The following is a 16,056-nucleotide window of genomic DNA, read 5'->3' on the forward strand; positions in this document are numbered from 1 at the left end:
AATGCTCTCGGATTGGCTACTTTCACCATCACAAGCCGCCTTTTCCTCTACAGTTGCTTTGTGTTCTCTCCATAGTACAGTATTGCCATGAAAAAATTGCGGAGGATATTTGCTGGTTTCTGCTAACAATTATTAGTTAGGTTCTAAGGAAAAATCTGCAAACGACAGATGCCACAAACCCTGAACCGCGACTTTGCAGGGGTCTACTGTATGTCAAAAAGATTGTGTCATGTATAAATAATTGAAAATGTAACATTTTCTTATTAAATTAATATCTAAATGGTTTTGGCTAAATGAATAACACATGAACAGTGATAGTACACATCAGTAAAATTAATGTACATTTGTGAGACATAATTTTGCTGACTGTTCATTCAGTTAAAATAATGTTAAAAGTGAACATTTTGATTTGATATAAGAAAATATTTCTGTCGTCCTCATTTTTGAACGAATTCATTGCTAAGGTTTATTTGTAAATGTTTATCTGTTTATCTTTTCTGGTGGTGTTTTTTTAAAAGTCTTAAAGAACACATTCTTACACAAGGTGTTCATGTGTAATGGCAACATGTATAGGCATTGGTAATAATAATGTATTATATTTTAAAGAGTTCCTCTAATCTGAAATATCCTAATCTAAGTAGGGCTGCTAAAAACAGGCAGTTTCATTATTTGTTCAAAAAAAGTTTAGCTCTTCTGTTTCTGCTTTCCTTCTCAGCTGTTCCAGAAGATGGCAGTGCTAAAGCTGCTTTGCGCCCAGCACATTGAGAAACTGCGTGCTTTCCGGCAGCTGTACCCGTTGATTGTGCACTCACTGTTCCCACCTCTGTATAAAGAGCTGTTCACCTGTGACACAGACCTGCAGACCGTGATCGAGTGACAACACAGCAGCTTCAAAGTAAACACACAGCACATAGGACTGCGCAAGGAACACAGTGTCTTCTAGGCTGGAGGAACAAAGCAACTCACTGCTGGTCAGGGAGGTTTCAACGGGCCTCATGGAACCTTGTTTGGGTCCAGGAGGAGACAACACTGGTTGAGTACATAAAGCACAATTAACACAAAGTTTGGGGACATACAGTATCTGTTGTTCTGTGATATACCTGGAAGCTACCTTTCACTATTTCAAGTCATTGAACAGCCATTATTTCATTACATGGGTAGGACATAGTTAAGCAGGAGTTCACTTTTTTATATAAAATAACTTGTTTTTATCCAAGTGTTTTTGGGATACATTTTGACATTTCCTTTGCAATTTCTTTTTTGCTTAATTGCACTCTAGAACATAATTTACAGTGATAGGTCATACCTTTAGTCGAAAATAAGGATGTGTGCTGAATAACCTACTTTCAACAGTTCAGCATTTGAAAACAGGAAAGGGAATTTGGTCAAAAGAGGAAAACAAATGTTATGAAATACTGTGTGGTTTAAAAAAAAATAGAAGAAGAACTGAACTCCTGCTATGGAATTGATTTTTCTTTGGATGAGCAAATTGTAGCTAAGCAATCTTTCTACCTTTTTTATATATCTGCAAACTAGACTCATGCTTAAGCTGGGGTTTTTTGAACTAGGAAGCTTCACTTGTCCAGTTTGCTCCATCTTTTTCATGTCAGGATGGGATGGCCTATTATTTGAAAAGTGGGAGGTTAGGATAGTTCCAGAAGGTGGTTTGTCCTGAATTCAGATCATCTCTGGAAGACTGGCAGATGATGCTATATAAGCCAAAACTGGGCATACATTACCATTTGTTACTGGGTGGGACTTCAGCGACTGCAGCAAACAATCTCCTGTTCTTCTTTACAGCAGACAGATTATTGAAGGCAAGTCTGTCGTAAAAGCAAAGTGTGCCTGGGATGCTACCAAGCTGTGAAATGTTGTAAGACGATCAGCAGCACATTTTTGAAACAAATTGCACAATACATTAAGTTTTAGATGCTTAAAAATGTATAAATGTACTGATATCATGCTTTATTAATGGATAATCGGGAGCCATAGAGTTATTTTCCCTGTTCATGAAATTGCTGGGGTTTAACATTTCTATACTGTGACACAGTAGGCACAGTCTGTGCTCGATTCATATAAACATGTCTGTGCTTTCCTAATAAAAAGTAATGACAGACCCCTTTCAATGTCATTTTCCAATAGGCATTTTTGCACTTGCCAGTTCCGATAGGTCTTCACAAAATGTTTGTTACAGTATGGAGCAGTTACAGTTTTTTGGGGACCCAGAATGCAGTGTGAGCCATCTTTAAAATGAGCTAAAAAGTACAGGTCATGGTATGGAAATTCACGCTAAGCAGAAAAAGAGAAACAAATCCTTCTTTCCTGGCACACTTGAATGACGATACTCGACTTGATGTCAGACACATTGTCAAATATTAAGCTCACTTTGTATGAACAAGCACAAGTATACAGCTCGAGTGTTTTTAAAATGTGTTCTGCATTATATACCATATTTTAGCTCAAATATTTTCCTGGCATATGTGCATAAATGGTGAGAAGCACTCAGTGCCCCGTTTATGGGCCTGCTTCAGATAAGTCTCAGCGTTTTAACGCTGCTTCTCACTGCAGGATTTTAAGACTTTGTATATTTAACTGTTACACAACTGCCGTCTTTTCTACATCTGACAATATTTATTTTTTGAGAAGGAGTGTCCTTTTTTTTCTAAGTTATTTGCCTGTGCCTTGTACTTTTGTACAGGGCTCAGCGGCAGCAGCCATCAATCTGTATAATTTTTCTTTTCTAAAAGTAGTTTTGAGTGACAAACCTGAAGATCTGGAAATGATTCGTCTGTCCCATTTTGCCTGTTATCAAACATTAAAGACATGTTGTAGAGGTCTTTGAGACAGAAATAAGTGAACTGGCATTTCTTTTTATCAAAATAAGCTGTTGCCCTCCAGCAATGAATGGCTTTTATTAATGTTGGCTATTTTTTGTTTATTCACCCAGCACTGTCTGCATGGTGAAAACACCTGTAGCAGTGTCTCAGCCTCATGTAAAACCACTTTGAACATCAGAATGTCAAAAAAGAAAAACCGACTTGAATGACTGGGATCCTGGTTGTGGTATTGCTAGCATATGGTGATGGCAAGTGATGCTTAGTAAGTTAAGGTGTTAGACACTAAAGATCAGAACAAGTCATTTTACCTTCTGCTGTGTACTCAGCCCCTTGAGATGGAGTTCAAAATGGAAAGGTGCGATAGAAAACAAAGTGGGTTTGCTTATTTGAGAGCACACCACACGGGCAGCAGGACGCCGTCTCATCACTTGTGCTATCTTGCCTTTTAAAGATGCTCACAGCACTGGAGTCCACAGGCAGCACTTGAAGTATGTCGGCCTGCTCTGGACTACCAACCATTTGTGGAAGGCCTGAGACTGGTATTGTGTTAACCGCTTCTTTAGAAGAGGACCCGCCACCTTTTAATCGGAGTTGAAGTTATTTACTAAGGAAGCTGAAGAACGGGGGTGGGAACAAAAAAAAAAAGAAGCCGCATTGTCATTCAGAGTTCAAGGCTGCTGACTGGCCAGTCCAGTCCTCACAATACAGTGTTGTATTTCTTAGCACTTTGAAATCAGGCAAACTTTTCATAGCCTGTCAGTGTAATAAATAATAGTCAGGGTTACTTTTCCTTGTATTTCTATTCTCTTTTTTGATGTTTTGTCTTGACCGCCCTACTTATAGATTACCATTTATCTTCATTTGGTCCAATTGAGGAAATTTCTGCAGACTCAGGGTCAAACACACAAAGTGATAAAACTGTTTCACGTGGTGTTATTAATGCACAAAAGGTAGGCCTACTGTAGGTTGATCCATTACAGAAAAGGCACAGCAGTGCCATGTTGCTCTCATCCCCTACCTCTGCCAATTTTGTGAAGAATGCAGATGTCTCCAGTTAGCTCTAGTCCTCAATTCTTCTGACCAAATTTGCCAGACAATCTCATTCCTGTCTCACTTTTGATGCAGTTTTTGAGCACTTTGATATTTAAGCAGCCAGCAGGTATGTTAGATAACATTTATTACAGAGCTTCTCAGGGTATTGCAAGTGGATGAGTGGTCAATGCAAATAAAACGCTTATCAAATAAATTCCATATTTCAGAGATGTAGAATAGAGCCCAATCTTTGAAGAATTTTGACAAATCTTTCACAATCACAAATTTTGATTTCTAATGTCTTTTCTTCCCCCAACAGTACCTTCTTCAGAATACTGTCATAAACAAAAACAGATCTGTAACGTGTAAGTGTAACTAGTAAGGAGCAGGCCAGTTGGTAGAAGGGTATGGATGGCTGGGCTGGGCAGGCCGCCATATTGTCATTTAATAAGCATTTAGGAGTGGAGTTCAGGGGATGGCGGAGACGTAAGCAGTGTGGCTTGAGCAGAGCCTCCACACACACTTTTAGGAAGGAGCAGCGGCTAAATGTGCATTACTGGGGGCTCACAGCGCCTCAACCAATGTGGTGCACTGTTGTGCAGACTTCTTCCAGCCTGGTCACTCCACTCAGGAATCTCAAAAGTGAACACCGCGGACTGCTCTTTGTTATTAAGATAGCTGAACACTTTTGCAACCGTTGCTTCAGATAGGAAGAAAATAATAATAAAAAAAAAAAAACTTATCCATATTTTTAAGATTATTATTTAATTGAAATATTTTCTGTATAGGGGAAATAAGAGACCAGAAAGCCTGCATGACCTGGCCTAGAACTGCTGCCTCTGTCAAAGGGACAGGATCGTTGCATAGATAGCATTATGGAAGTAAACGGATTCATTGGTCAAGTGGATGACTTCTGAAGTCATTTCTGGTCACACTCCCACAATGCACTACCCTTTCTGACACGGACACTCTGCTGGTTGTATACTTCCAACTATACAGTGTGGGGGACCTTCTTGCCGTCAGTCTGCTGTCAGTTCTAGTTGAAGCATCTTCAATTGACTGTATTAAGAAGCTGCTTTAGTTTTAAATCGTATCCCAAGTGTCGGCTCTACCAGTAATGATGAGCTTCATTCAGACTGCGAGCTGCTGTTGAGCAGGACGTGGCTCCCCATAATGTCCAGCGGTTTCATTAAACTCCTGTGTTACTGTACAAGTAAAGTTCTATCTATCTACATGTTGTGCTAATAGGCTCAACTTTAAGGGAGAAGGAACTACAATGACACCTAAAGGTGCAACAATCTGATCTTCTCTCTATGCAAATACAATACAGCTTCTGTTACAGCACTGGAATTAAGTGTGCAAATACCAGAAATAGGACGTTTTCTCGACTAGATTCTCTATCCAACAATTAGCTCTGTTATTTAAAGCCTGCTGGCTGCACTCCTGATGTGGCAAAATGCACAGAAATGATCCTAGCGAGCATTAGCGCTTTACAGAAATGACAATAGTTTTGATAGCACTGCCTTTAAGCAATATGAAATTCCCCAGTTCTGTTTGTACAGGGTATATTTTTTACTTTCCTTAGACAAATTAAAATAGAGGTTTATTCTGTAGGTGCATGTTTTAAATGTAAGATAGATGTATTTAAAAGAGAAATATGTGGAAATTTTTGTAGTGAAAAGAAATATGGTACTATTTAAATATGTTTTTAAAAAGGAAATTCCCACTGAATTTACTTAATTCTTATAGTATAATTTTGAAGTAAAGTTGTACAGATTTGAGATTATAAGAATAATTATATATAATTATTGAAAGAAAACTAGCAAAGTTCTTCATGGAAGGAGATGTAATTTATAGATCTACATTATATCAGAGACCTGTTCAGAAGCAATGGCAAACTTACAGAATCTGTAAGGGTAAGAAAAAAAAATATTTTTGTTTCATCTTTGTAAATGCTATGTATTTTTCCTGTCCTGCCTCTAGCACTTAATTGTTCTTTATATGTAATAATTAATAATAATAAAAGCGAGAAACAAATCAAACTGATCTGGCTGTATGCGTCTTTTCTGTTGGTTAAGACCCATTTCTCAGCTGAAGTGCAGCGTCATGTTTGGTGACAACAGTGACGTGTATCCCTTTCAGTTCCAGCCTGCTTCACCTCTCCTCACGGCAGGCTCACCATGGTCTGTGCTGCAGCTTGTCTTAGTCCGATTCTCTAAACGTGACTTAACAATGAGCATTTCCCAATGCATACTTTCAACTGGGATTATATAAAGTGCCAGGAAAGCAGAGTTAAGTTGGCAAAAACACCCACCCCAAATTCCAGACTTTAATAACATCCGCCATTCCTGCATTCCACTGTTTACTTACATTCTCCTTTCCCACGGTGGTGGTGTTTAACATTAAATACAGTATTCTGATCATTATCAAAATTCTTAAGCATTTGAAAATGTTGCCAGAGAAAACATTTACAAGAAACAGCATGACAGAAAAGCTTCTGTTTTTGCAAGGAATGCTTTAAGGGGTATTAAATAAAAGCTCACTTTGTACTTTTATTTTCTGGCAGCTATATAAATGTACAGAAAATAAGACGCTAGACTGCAAGGATGAGCATTTGATGATTTTATCAAGGGATTCTATACAAGTGTTAAGAATGCAAAGCCTTCACAATTACATCTAACACAACACTGCCAGAGCTGAGCAAGGGTCTTGTACCTGTGAACACTAAGAAATGTTCAAACAAAATGTCCCCTGGCTTCTCTATGCTCTTGGTAACATGTTGGCATTCGTTTTACTCATTCATTCATTTCTAATGTATTCAAAAGTAGTGGGAATTTTGCATATCATAAATGAAGAAAATTCATAATTACAATTGCTGACTGAAAATATGCTGCTTTTCAACACTACAAAGATTGTCAAAACCATGTGGAAGCTCATAATTTTACAAACAAGACTGCATTTAACTAATGGCTAAGTTGCCTCAATATCACATCCAGACACTTTTTCCAGCTTCCCACCACTCTGTGTGTGCAGATGTTTTCCTGGTTTCTGTCTCAAATGCACTTCCCTTTAATTGTCACCAATGTGTGCAATTCACTGCCTAAAGGAAGGAATTCTGCCGACTGCCTTTTGAGAACTTTTAACACATGGGTTACGGGATAGTGTGGCATGTTTGTGCAGGTTTTCTAATAACCACTTTCTTTTTAAAAGGTTGATCCACACAAAACAATGGCTTGATTGGACTATTTCTTCAACCAATGATGTCAGAATTTTACTTTTACTCTGTCATTTGAACCGAGGAACACGCACTGTCCAGTACTCATTTAGCAGCAGGTCATTTCTTGGTGACCTTGACAAGGAGGCAGCTGGTCAACTTCCATAAGTGAAAAACCACTACAGAAGATGACTACAGTGAGCCCGGTAACCTGCCCCGAGGCATACAGGGGACACTGCCATGGTGCCCTGCTGATTGACAATTGGCAGTTTTTGGTCACATTACATGGGAAGGGGTTTGTGAGTAGAGCCTGTTCAGAGCAGTGTGTGACCCCCAGAACAATAGTTTTGAAAATACATTTGTGCCAATGCAGCAAATTAGTAAATGTAACCTGAAGGTTATGCTGCAAACGACTCCTAAAGGACACACATCACTGTAATGGGGCGGGTTTGGCTTCAAGCTACCTAATCCTTCCAGGAGCCTTTTGAACCCGCCATTGCCAATAACGTTTCCGAGGGTTGAGCCAGCAGGTGAGGACACAACACACAATGCAAGGGGTATGTGCAAAAGTGCTCCAGTGCATTTATTACAATCCAAAAACAACACAGTGTTCAAACAGTGCAATGTAAAATTATCATTAAATAAAGTGCACGTTATAATCCTGAGGTTAAAAGGCACAGGCAGAGGTCATCTCTATCAAAACACAGTACCCAGTGTGTCCTTTAAGATCACCGACTCCTCTGCTTATCTTGTATGAGGCCACACAGGAGAGGAGACGCCCTACTGACAGGCACAGCCAACACTCTTTCACAGGTCTGGGTCCCTGCCGTTCCATAGCTACAACACGGCTCCCACTCCAGACCTAGGCTCAGGTCCCCAACAGCCATGGCGCTCACAATGGGTTACCCAGTCAGAGCTTCGCCGACCCCCAGTGCCTTCCCGGGCTTACACGGTAAGTCGCCCCTTTCTGTACTGCATCACTCCACGCCCTAAGCCACTCAGCCAGAGCAATCACCTCTTCTTCCCCTGGGTGTCAGCCGTTCGCTCCTTTCAAGTGGTGCTCCTTCCACATCCTGCCACCTTCTCCCTCTTCCTTTAACCTCTGTTCATTTCTTTCCCACAAACTGTACCCGTGTAAGCTCCTCATATACCACTTTAGTTGGGCACAGGTGTGAACATGCTGTGCCCTCTGATGAATCAATGAGGCACCTGACTGACACATGCCCTCGCCTACGCATCAGCATAGCACCCCCGGCTGTCCTCTGAGCAAAGCGCATTTGTGCTTCCACCCACACCCAATTACAGCCTGTTCTTTGGGTGGCACCATTAATTATTTAAAAATTGGCTTTGGATTCTTAAGTGATGGATCTGGCCTTCCACAATCACCTGATATGAAACTCTTAATGCAGAATCACAGAAAGGCTTTGTGATAAGCGTTTTGATAAATGTTTGCTACTAAACTCCTCAAAACAAAGGCATTGCACTTGGCAATTACAGTTGCATACCAAATTATTCAACGCCCTTTGCAAATTAGGTTTATTGGCAAAATTTACAAACTTTCAGCTGTTTGTAATAAACAAAACAAGAATAATTTAAACAGCCAAACACAACTAATATTACAAGTGCCTTCTCAACATTCAACACAAAAAGCCATTTTAAATGACTATTGCAGTCTCAGAATTATTCAACCCCTTCATGACGAGTGTCTTTAGTACTTAGTAGAGCACCCTTCTGCTGTTATGACCTGCTGCAAACATAATGCATAGCCACACACCAGCTTCTGGCAGCATTTCTGAGGAATCTTAGCTCATTCCTCCAGGGCAATGGCCTCCAGCTCACTAGCATTTCTGGATTTGCATATTGAAACAGCTTTTTCAAAGCCCACCAGAGATTTTCTATGGGGTTCAAGTCAGGAAACTGCAACAGCCACTGTAGAATCTTCCAGTGCTTTTTCTAAAACCAAGTCTTGGTGGACTTTGAGATATGCTTGGGGTCCTTTTCTTGTTGGAAGGTCCAGTGATGCCCAAGCTTCAGCTCAATCAAAGATGGCATGACATTTCCTCCTAGGATTTCTTGATATTTGATTGAATCTTGCCTTCCACATGCTTCTGGTTTCCAGTATCAGAAGAACCAAAGCAGCCCCAGAGCATCACTAAGCCACCTCCATGCTTCACTATATACAGGGTGTTCTTTTCAGCATATGATTCATTTGTCCTCCTCCAGACATACTGCTGATCCATAGGCCCGAAAACTTCAAATTTTGTTTCATCACTCCACAGAACAGAATCCCAAAACTTCTGTGGCTTATTTATATGGTTTTGAGAATATTTTTGAGCCAACTTTTCTTGTACTTTTGGGTCACAAGTGGTGTATGTCATGGAGTGTTGGACATGGAAACCTTCAGCATTTAGTATGCGCCATACCATGGAAGTTGAAACCTTAGTTTTGCTGCAGGTCTTTTGCAGTCGTTGAGGGTTTTTGGCCACCAGCCACCTTGCAAATCTGGTGGCATCTGTTGATAGCCTCCTGTTTCTGCCACATCCAGGTAGTGTAGCCAGTGTTCCTTCAACTTTGAACTTGCAAACTATGCTTTCAACGGTATCAGTGCCTTTGATATCTTTTTGTATCCTTTTCCTTGTTTTTTAACTTTTTGGACAATTTTCTTGACTTACCCATATTTCTAACATGCAGTCAAACGTCACTGTGAACACACCCCTAGCCAGTCCAGGTATTTGATGGCTTCTATCCCAAGCACACCCGATGCCAATAATAAAAAAGACCTTGATTAGTTGCATCAGAGACAACACCTGACCTACAAATGTGTGCTCTTATGGGGGATTCTATTCGGGGGGGCGGTTGAATAATTTTGAGACCTCAGTAGTTGTTAAAAGTGGCATTTTCTGTTAGTTTTGTTAGTTGTGTTGAGCTATTTAAATTGTTCTTGTTTGATCTGTTTATTGTGAAAAGCTGAAAGTTTATGGATTTTGCTAATAAACTTAATTTGCAATGGGAGATGAATAATTTTGGGTGTTACTATAGATAAACACACAAGGAACCAGCATTTTGTGCGAGGGGGATGCACAGCATGACAGCTAAGTAAACATAGGATTGGTGCTCCCACTTATAGTGACTCGTACACAACTCTGAGCTCCACCACCTGTCTCCAAATATTCTCTAGTCTTATGATTTTCCTCTCCCAGTGATCTGCACTTCTTAAATATTTCTGTAGACATCACTCTGAGCTGGTTTGGCAGGACACCAGGGTTACAATAATATAGCTGAATAACTTGCTTCTTCCCTCCTGCTGTGTGAAGACTGTGTGCAAATCACTGGTACGGTGCAAGTGCAAGAGGTCCAGCTCACAGTTTCTGACAAACAAGGTCAAATGGTGGCCATATTCTCCTACCTCAACATTTATATGTTCTACATTAAAAGCAAATCTATTCAGCACATTAGCACACCTTAATCTGTCTTTCTGTACATAAGTGTGCCTTTCTGTGGTTATAGCCTATCAGCAGCATCACGCACAATGCCCTGAGCAGGGTGCCAGTTCATCACAGGACACACTTGTGCAAGTCAGGTCAGCCCACAACAAACTAACTACACTGTATGTCTTGGAGAAGTGGGAGAAAATGGCAGGCCCTGCAAATAAACCATATGGGCACAGTGAGCATGTGCCAAGTGTGAAATGAGAGGGAGACAGAATGTGTGTAGTCCAGAAGACATTTAATTTTGGGTTATTGATGGACTTGAGCTCTCACCATCTGGAGCAGTTTTCAGACATCCACTACTCTTTCAGAGTTCCTCAATCCGAGCCTCTTTTAAGATGCACAATAATGCAAGACAGCTCAATATACAGTAAGTATACATTGTGCACGCATGTGGATGTATATGTAAAATGCCTAAATGAAAGAAGCTCTGTGACATCATGGTGAAGTGCAGCAGGGTCTGTGGGGCTTAGCTACCTCTACACAAGCAGCATGCCTAGTTTTGTTAATCCTCCAACTTCAGGAAACTAAGAACCCTCTTAGGACCGTGTCTTGTTTTAATGAAAGATAATTAGTATGCATTGTTTTGAATAACAATACTAAGTGACAGGGAGCCCATTTGGTCTGTTAGTTTCATTTGATACAGTTCTCAATTTAGTGTATATACTCTCCACAACATATGAAGAAGTGATGGTGTGGTAAACATCTTGTCTTGTCACTATGACAATTGTATTTTTTAATGCAAAACTCTATCCATTTGCTCATCTCAGTATCTACAACCTGAAGCTTTTCTATAAGCAAACTTCACAGCTTAAGAGCAAAGCCAACTTTAGTGAACAGCACTTGCACCCCAAGCTAATGAACCTGGGTGTTCGACCCCTCAATAGTTCCTTTGGTTCATTTTTGGTATTGTTAATTTTGCTTTTCTGGCAGTTTATAATAGCATGCCGTTTGAGTGTATTGTTGCCGGCTGGCTGGTTGCACCCAGCTTCAGACATTCAGCTTCCAGAGTCACTTCTGACCCACAACACCTGATTAGAGTGAGGACTGTGGATCTCGAGCTTGGGCTACGGATCTTGCTATGTCTATTTTTTTAGGATTTGTTGATTAGGCCTGTCTGTCTTACTTGTTAAACAGACCACAGCCTGGTCTTGTGTCCAAGAATTTAGCTTACTTCTAATAACTATTTCATTTTTTTTTTTCATTTCCCATTTATAATCCTTCTGAATGCTATTCTCTTTAGGATGGCCATAACATGCCCATTCAAAATTATTAAGAGACATGGTCACCTACACCCAAAAATATGTTGAGACAAGTCAGTGTTGATTTCTTAAACCAAACAAATGGACACGTATAACTCCAACTAAACTCTATATAGACGAAGGACAAAGTAATAACTAATCGGGCAGTTTTGAACCACATAAACAAGCTTAAGAAAGAGAAGCCATCTCATTATCTTTTTGCCACTTCAGAAATGTAATATGGTGTAAAGGGCTAAACTGTTCAGAGCATTTGTGGAGAGTGAGATAAAGGCAGGCAAGGAAAGGTTTAAAGGTGTATTAATGTGCTGATTGTTTGCAGGTATCAGAGCATTCTTGAATTCTTAATTTGTTTAACATGCTCTCCCTATTTCATTATTTCATTCCATCGTAGAGACCAGTCGCTCAGTCACACATTCTCTCCTCTTTAATATTGTGGATGTCTTTCCAGTGCATCTGCCCAACTGTTCTTGGATGACAGCTGACTTGTGGAATGTGATGAGCAGAAAGGTTGACTCACCAGTTCAATTACAAATCTCTGATTCACTTTAAGATCACAACATTCACTGGCTGCTTAAGTCAGTTAGAAGGGTTTCTTCATGGTGGTCCTCTCAAGTTCACCTCGCTCCCAGAGGGATATTTAACACTTTATAGTCTACTCACATAGTCTTTGATACTTGAAATAATTTATGGCAACAATTGACCACAAACTTTGTTATGATTCCTGATGCTTTTATTCCTTAACAATGGAGCATCCTGTACAATCAATGGTGTACAAAATATTGCTAAATATCTGAAATAACTGAAGATGTTTTGTTTTAATGTGAATGTTTGTCAGACTACAAAATAAATATGCAGTGAACAGTGTGGGGACTTGAATAAGTGCCCAAAAGATCAATAATAATTAAAGGCTTGTGAGTGTGATAGGGTGCCGGCTTTGGAGCAAGAGGAAAAGCATCTGCAACGATGGCAGCTTTAGTCAACAGTACAGAGATTTATGAAAATCAGATGTATTTGTACCAGATGCATTTTGGTTCGCATCCAAAAATTCACTGTGCCAAAAATGGAAAATCCAGCCATCTATTTTCTGAAGCTTATTTTTCCATTACAGGAAAGTACCAGAACTGGGTGTAAAGCTGTAACTAACTGTGGACAGGGTGCCATGCCAACACAGAACATACTTACACTCACATTCATACTCACTTGCACCGGGTCAATAAACCCTAAAAGGGGAAAAAACTTGAGCTGCTGGAGAAAACACAGAGGAAAATGATTCTGACTACAAAAAACAGGAAACTAAACAAGCAATTCATAGGCACTGAAAACTGGGGACTTTGCTCAGTGGGGCAGGTATATTAAAGACATGACACCTGTGAGAAATGAATGCAAAGATGTTGGGAGATTATAGGTAATGTTGTTGCCAGGCAAAAGCAAATAAGAATAAACGCAGGAGACATTTCAAAGTGTGAGTCTTGCGGCTTATAAATTAATAAAAAAAAAGCTAATATGTTGTGACAAAGCAGATTTAATACTAGAGACTCTGAAACCTACAAAAAACACTTGTAATCCTGGGCCACATTAAATTCCTTCTCACCTCTCTATAAGCGACTTTTGTTTTGTACATGTGTTGATCAGCACAAGCAGCCTGCTGTCTCATCCCCTGTCTTGAAAACATTTCTCCCAGTTCAAGTCTGTTTATCTGGTGTGTGTGAGGTGCCTGGAGTTGTATAGGGTAAATAATATATCATTATTTGGAACACATGCATTTCATGTGTGTTCCATGTCTACAATGATCTATGTAAATGTAGGATAACAGGAAATGCAAGGCAAGAAATTTTGAACACATACCTAAAAAAGATACGTTTTTCATGTTATAGTACTAATGACAAAATTTTAACATGAAGTGTATAATGTGTGAAGACTAAAGTCCAAATATCAAATAAACAATTTCACAAAAAGTACAAGTATAAGAAAATGTGTGCTCTTTTATTCAAGAATATAACCGAAGAAAAAGAAATCGGGTTAGGGTACGACACTGACAAGACCAGTAGGGTGGTGCAGCGGTAAGAACTACCGACTCATAATCAAGAGGTTGTGAGTTAGATTCCGGGTGCTTCCCAGAATTACCATTTTGAGTAGTGCATAGTTATTAGTGGTCATAGAATAAAAACATACAAATGATTTGAGTGTGTAGCAGCTGGTTTAAATTCCGTTTTACTCTCTCAGTCATGTTCACGCTCCCCCCAATCTGACACTGCTGTTTTCAAATAAAGACGTGCTATAGCAGAGTTGAATTCAGATCGGAGAAAGAGAACACCAGCCCTCCCCGCAAGAAATGTCCACTCACACATAAGAACAATGCAGGGGCACCAGGTGTAAAGGTGAAAGATGGCACCGTTTGAATGCAGCAATAGGTTGGGCGTCACCCTGCCAATCAATCTGCCACCCACATGTCCTTCAATGAAACAGCAGGGCATACAGAGTTAACCAAGGTATCGTGCAATGTTCCATTTGTGATTATATTTTATGATGGTCTTCATATGAAAAACATTTATTTGTTACTTATATAAAAGCCACATCGAATGTCATTTACCTTGATTTCTTTACTTATCTTCCTACAGTGTAAAGTCACAAGTAGACTGCAGAGCTTCCTGTGTTTGATCGACATGGGCATGCTGACAAAGTACATGTGTAATGCTGCTTCAGTACATGAAGGAAGCTCCTGTCACACTTTATGCAACTTTTGTTACGGTTCTACCTTTGTCCAGAAACCGCTCAATAAGCTTTATGGCCACAGTCTCGGAAAGTCTTTCTCCTGTGGGAAAACTGGAATCTTTTTCTGAATAAGGAGTGCTGATCAGACGTTTGCAAAACAAAAGACTCTAATGGGGGGTTAAGTATAATTCAAGCTTTCCAAGCCTCAAGGGACAAAATATCACACCAGTTAACAACTAAAAGATGAGCCTTTGTGTTTCTTAGTATGTTCCCAAGAAAACAATGTAAAATGTTCACTCCTTTCTTTATAACCCAGTATCAGCACAAGGTCTTTGTTCTTTCCTTTGCATCAGCCAAGACTGGGGTCATCTTTTGTTACACAGATTTACAAAGACAACAAATACTTTTCACTACAAATAAAGTTCTCCATTGAAACATTGAGCAATAAGATGCAAGTCTACACGGCATCAGTCATCACCCTTAAAAAGTCTTAGTGTTGTAATACTGTTTCACCTTATAGATAAATCAGATCTCTAAGAATCCAGTAATCAGGGGAGCTGGTCATGTGGTGGCTTGTTTTGTGTCTCATTATTGTTTGGATGCTAATTAAAGAAAAAAAAAAAACAACTATGGGGCCTGAGTCAAGTCAATTAAAAGAAGTAATTGGCAGCAAAAACTGGTCACTAATTAAGAAGATGGTAAGAATGAAAACCTGCAGCCACTGCTTCACTCGAGGCCTGGAGTTCGCCAGTGCCACCCCTGCTCTAAATGAAAAAAGAATAACCAGACTTTTCTGTATTATATCACCTGCCTTGTGGTATTGGATCACTACTAAAATTTTGACTTTGGTATTGATATCAACATTTGGACATCAGTACTGGTACCAAAATACAAATAATGGATAGCTACAAAAAAACAAATCTTACTCAGGCTTCCCTGGTGCATCAAAAAACTGTTAGCCTCCCTGAAGTGCTGCCCCATCCTACCCCAGTCCTCAAGGGCTTCCCTAATGATAGCCCTCTTAAAGTCAGGTTTGTGTCATAGTAATGGGTTTGTTATCCCTCCATGAAGCCCTGATTGCATTGCAGCCCTGGGCATGTGATGGTAGGCTGTCTATAGCGTCAAAGTGTGTAGTTTCATTTTGTGAAGACTACAAAAATGGATTTTTTTGATAACTGCAATAAGCAGCATTCTGGAAGGTGGGTGAGAAGAAAGCCAACGTGTACTTCCATTAATAAAAAAATCACTGTTTTAAAATTTGTGTTTCAGCACTTTTCCACTATTGTTATACAGCTCAACCCTACCACATTGTGTTTAGTCTTTTATGTCAATGCACAGGTAGTTATTCTATTTCTAGAATCCTCAAGTGTATCAATAAGTAGTATTATTCAACTTCTTAAAGTAAAATAGGTCTGCTTTAGTTACATTAAAGGAATGTTCCACCCAAAAAGTACATATTTCTGTTATTTACCCAGTGTTGTATGTAATAGTGGCCAAGAAGAAAACTTTTA

The 16,056-nt window shown here is 39.6% G+C and overlaps 1 protein-coding gene and 1 long non-coding RNA gene across 6 annotated transcripts in view; one reads left to right on the plus strand and one right to left on the minus strand.

The window, feature by feature from the left end:
- Positions 1–3,482, plus strand: part of LOC120537630 (nuclear receptor ROR-alpha A-like) — a 292,346-nt gene extending 288,864 nt beyond the window's left edge. For all 5 annotated transcript variants that reach the window (XM_039766707.1, XM_039766717.1, XM_039766727.1 and 2 more), the window contains one exon: positions 716–3,482. In XM_039766707.1, coding sequence (XP_039622641.1) covers positions 716–877 — 162 coding nt within the window. In that variant the 3' untranslated portion in view covers positions 878–3,482. The remainder of the gene's footprint in view (positions 1–715) is intronic.
- The window catches only part of LOC120537673, a 96,859-nt gene that overhangs the window by 29,961 nt on the left and 50,842 nt on the right, over positions 1–16,056 (minus strand). The window lies entirely within an intron of this gene.

Source organism: Polypterus senegalus, chromosome 1, assembly GCF_016835505.1.
Source record: "Polypterus senegalus isolate Bchr_013 chromosome 1, ASM1683550v1, whole genome shotgun sequence".
Lineage (NCBI taxonomy): Eukaryota > Metazoa > Chordata > Cladistia > Polypteriformes > Polypteridae > Polypterus > Polypterus senegalus.